Raw genomic sequence first — 4072 nt, forward strand, 5'->3', positions numbered from 1 at the left:
AATTGCTTATATACGGACTCTGCCTTGCACTGTTATACTGCACTGTCTGGCTGAACTGTCGGGCGAAGTGCAACTGTGCACTCATGCGTGAAAAGTGGTCACGTGGTCTCGTTAGCGTACTATCACTTCAGTATACTATGGTCTAATCCCAATTGTCCTTTTGGAATATCTAGCCTCGATTACAAGGACGACTCGGCCAGTGTTAAATCTGTGTTGCAATGACTCGAACAGTATCTGATTATATCTTCATTGTTAATTCGTATGCGACGATATATATAAGTTGCAACAGTTGGCATGACTACTTATTCAGTACCTTATTCAAATAGAATACATATATAAAATTATAAGACGGTTAATTTGTACAAGCGAATACCGCCCGAACTGCAATATCCCAAACAAGTGTTAGCTTCGCTCAACTCCATATCTAAAACAGTATATATAACATTTTGCGGCACTGCAGTGATCATACATGCTTCCGGTTTCACACGTTACCAATGGGTCAGCCAAATAGGTCGGCTTGTGTGTGAACGAGGACAAATATAGTTAATAATGCGTCATACATTAACTCTGATAGATATTTGGAAATATGAGACACGAAATGTCTCCACTATGAACTGTCACCATAGATCCAATTTACTAGAGTAGGATTGGAAATGATTGGACACCTTTCATTCTATGTTTTCGTATTATTTGGTAGTAAACAAAAAACCCTCAAAGAATTATAAAATCGTATTCTCACGTCTCCCATAGACCGTTCTTAATTGACTAAAACACGATCAGGATATTTAGATATTACGTGTTGAAGGTGTCCCGTTTCACCCCACAGCAAAACTATATAGCACTAAACCTTAATTAAAGTAATATTTCAACTACAGTCATTTTGTATATAATACATACTCCAAACAATTTAGCGTCGTCACAAAAATGCCCCTATTCACTTTTGTTTTTATCCGTTTCATCGGGATACTGTACATCAATAGGAGTAAGGCAGTAGAAAGTTTTATCTCTTTTTGCTTCAATTGACTTTTGAAAGAGCAAATTAGTTTTGTAAAAACAGTCCCATGAAATTTCTCCAAAGTTCTGTCTGAACCTGAACAAATGCGTTATAATTATTAATGATTAAAACTAAAAAAGTACATTTATAGGTTGCAAAATTATGAAACAATACACTGACATGACATGTATGCCCCGTGTTGGTACAATAGCACATGGTTTATATGCACTTATGGGGGGATCTATACTGTTGGGTAGGGTGGTCCAGCTACACCAAGATAAATAGGTGATAAAGTCATTTCACGTATGAGTTTTTTAAGTATAAAAAGCTTTAAATCAATTTTAATAAAAACAACTGCAAATCCTTACTTAACGTGGTGGTAGTTGTGATATTGAGGAGAAGATAAAAATGGAAGATGGTAGTTGCTATGGTGACCACAAGTATCTATTTGAGCAATTGCAATCCACCACCAGACAAGAGAAAGATGAGATCCAAGTAGAATAGGTCCGATAAAGTAAGGCACAAAGTTGGCGAACTGTTTAAAAGGGAAATCGAATAAAATTTAACCTAAACCGTTAAATCCTTGAATATATACATTTCACTTACAATGTGGTCGATCGGATGAGAGTATACAGCAGCAATACTGATGGGTGCTATCCACTCGTGGTGCATTTTGTGACAGTACTTGTAAATGGAAGGATGGTGCATTAACCTGGAGACAGTTTTACATTAGTGATCAAGTTTAACTATAATAAATATTTGTATTGCATAATAGTGCTTCATTAAACCTGTGTAAAAAAAAGAACGAGGCATCGTTTAAGTATCCGAAACCCATATAAAGCAGATACATCTTCCAGAGTTGTGGTACAGGTTGATCACATGACATGCCGGTGTATTTCATGATTGGATAAGAGAGATAGATGAGAACACAGGAGAGAATTTCATTGAATAAAACTACAGCGCAGCACCAGAAGAACCGACGTGGCTCGACCTTAATAAAAAATAAATGTTAAAAAGGTAGATTAACAACCTAACCATAGTGGATTAGTTTGACATACCTTATTAGGTTATGATGCATTTGTAAATGCATTCTACCTATTGCTACAAATGGCGCACAAAATCGTGTTTTCGTAGCTTTATTTTTGAACGAGCATAGTCGACTGCAGCAGTAAAAGGGTTATTTAAGTTATAAAAATGATAATACGTGCTCAATCGTTAGGGCTAAGCTTTCGTTTTAGGAAAAGAAAAGGTACTACCATAAAAATTACATTACCGGAAAATGCTTATCTTTTTGTATTTTATATTTGAGCATCCATGCTGGTTTTCCAGTACAATCTACATACATGTAGAATAAATTTCCGATCAAGAACGAAACAGTATGAACCAAAGAAGTCCCTGAAGGGATGTTTTTGAGTAAAACGTTTAATTATTCCCGAGCGATTGTTGCGAACTTAATTGTTTAATTAAACGTTGAATACAAATTTTGTAACTGTAACTTACCAAAAGTAAACATCAACCTGTCGTCATGATTAAACAGCAACAAAATTTTCAGCCACTGATCGTTTAGGAAATTATCGACTCCGTCTATGTAGTTGAATAGTAACTCCATTTTTTCCTATCTTAAAACAAGACAGCTGATTTTTTTTATTGCCCAAATCTGATCGCTTTGGTTGATCTGATAACAACAGAAAATATAAACTGGTGTAAATCGCAAAAAATAACCTGCCGCCCTGCCGGTAAAACTATACTGATAAAATGTTAAATATATTGCTGCTATATTCATTCCAAATGAATGTATAAGCACCTAGTAATAGCACACTTGTTCTTTAAAGTTAACCTTTCTTGTGCTTAGCAAATATTTGTGCATATATAAAAGTAAATATTTGTGCATATATAAAAGTAACCGTGAGAAGTTTAACATTCACCATTCATAAGGCGATGTATAACATTGCCTTATAGTTTATAATATCGTTGTTATTCAAAGTGAATACTGTTTTTATTACATGTATAACCATAGGGCTGAATAGTATTTTTTCATGAACTTTTGCAAATCCGTTCATATAAACATTTCAAACTACCATAACGTCACGTACATTTAAGATAATAGGATTTTAGATGTGTGCTCCTTGCAACAACACTGTTTGTAGTCTGCTGGTCTGATGTTGCTTTCCCTCATACAATAAAACGTCGTCCAAACCGCTTTGTGGTGTAGCGATCGACGTGTGAAAGCGGTAGATTTAACTTATTTAATTTATTCCAAATTTACTGAGGTCTTTAGATTGAATAATATAACATGCCTGTACCACATTTGACATATGCCGTGTGTGAAACTATTGTGCTTGCGTCTTAATCAGGAAGTTGTGTCACAATTTCCTGCTCGTGTGTGTATGTTAGGAAACGCCTATCCACATCTTATCGACCCTTTAATCACGTGGACAAGCGAGTTGGGTTTCGCAATATCGCCCTTTTTCTTGTGTACGTTTTCTTGCCACACGTGTGTGTATGTTTTATGTGTCCTGGCTTTTTGCCCTCTCTACGTCGTACAGTCACTTCATCGTTGTGTTGTCAATAATCTGTTCAGTTGGGTGCTAGTCAATCGTTGCAATCACAATATTTTGGCGCAGAATCTTTAACTTTTCCTCGGTTGTATTAATCACCTTGTTAAATGCCTCAATCGAACACTGATGCGACATTTTTTCTGATACCTCTCAACATCAACATTAAAGGGCCTAAACACACCCCAAATGTACTTCGCTTTAATCAATAGAGTGTGTTTTTCTAATTCCAACGACACCTTACTTGTTTTAATCGGTTCTGTATAACCAAAGATATTCCAGCTCAAACACCGTGAAATTCAAAAAACTGATTTGAAAGTTGCGTGGCGAAAAAAATTGAGAAGTGTACTACCCACGTGACAAACACGTCACAAAATTGTTAAAGCGTGGCCGCTCTCATTGAGAAAGACGAGAAGCAGTGTTTTCAGCGAAAAACGAGATAACAAAAAAAGCGCAAAAAAGAACAAAAAAAACGCAGGTTTCGCTTTTACGAATGAATCAGTCACTAACTAGTACGTTCCTA

The 4072-nt window shown here is 35.9% G+C and overlaps 1 protein-coding gene across 2 annotated transcripts; it reads right to left on the bottom strand.

Moving 5' to 3' along the window:
- Window positions 1-166: 166 nt before the first annotated feature.
- On the bottom strand, window positions 167-3727 carry LOC100186743 (fatty acid hydroxylase domain-containing protein 2-like). Of its 2 annotated transcripts, XM_026840647.1 has the most exons (7): window positions 3088-3727; window positions 2495-2669; window positions 2268-2389; window positions 1783-1985; window positions 1601-1706; window positions 1363-1529; window positions 167-1090 (listed from the first exon to the last, which is right to left on the bottom strand). In XM_026840647.1, exons 2-7 carry the CDS (start codon window positions 2601-2603, stop codon window positions 931-933), a joined length of 867 nt encoding a protein of 288 aa, XP_026696448.1. In that variant the 5' UTR covers window positions 2604-2669; window positions 3088-3727; the 3' UTR covers window positions 167-930. The 2 variants fall into 2 exon arrangements, with proteins under 2 accessions (XP_026696448.1, XP_018673354.1); XM_018817809.2 differs by having other exon boundaries at window positions 2495-3727.
- Between the last annotated feature and the right edge of the window lie 345 nt (window positions 3728-4072).

This window comes from Ciona intestinalis, chromosome 2, assembly GCF_000224145.3.
Source record: "Ciona intestinalis chromosome 2, KH, whole genome shotgun sequence".
Taxonomy (NCBI): domain Eukaryota; kingdom Metazoa; phylum Chordata; class Ascidiacea; order Phlebobranchia; family Cionidae; genus Ciona; species Ciona intestinalis.

Excerpts from the sequence above, each read along its gene's own strand:
- LOC100186743 (XM_026840647.1), bottom strand. The coding sequence starts at position 2,603 with ATGGAGTTACTATTCAACTACATAGACGGAGTCGATAATTTCCTAAAC. Across the intron at positions 1,986-2,267 it reads AAAAAGATAAGCATTTTCCG|GTCGAGCCACGTCGGTTCTT; the intron begins GTAATGTAATTT and ends TTTTTTATTAAG. Across the intron at positions 1,530-1,600 it reads CTCATCCGATCGACCACATT|TTCGCCAACTTTGTGCCTTA; the intron begins GTAAGTGAAATG and ends CCTTTTAAACAG.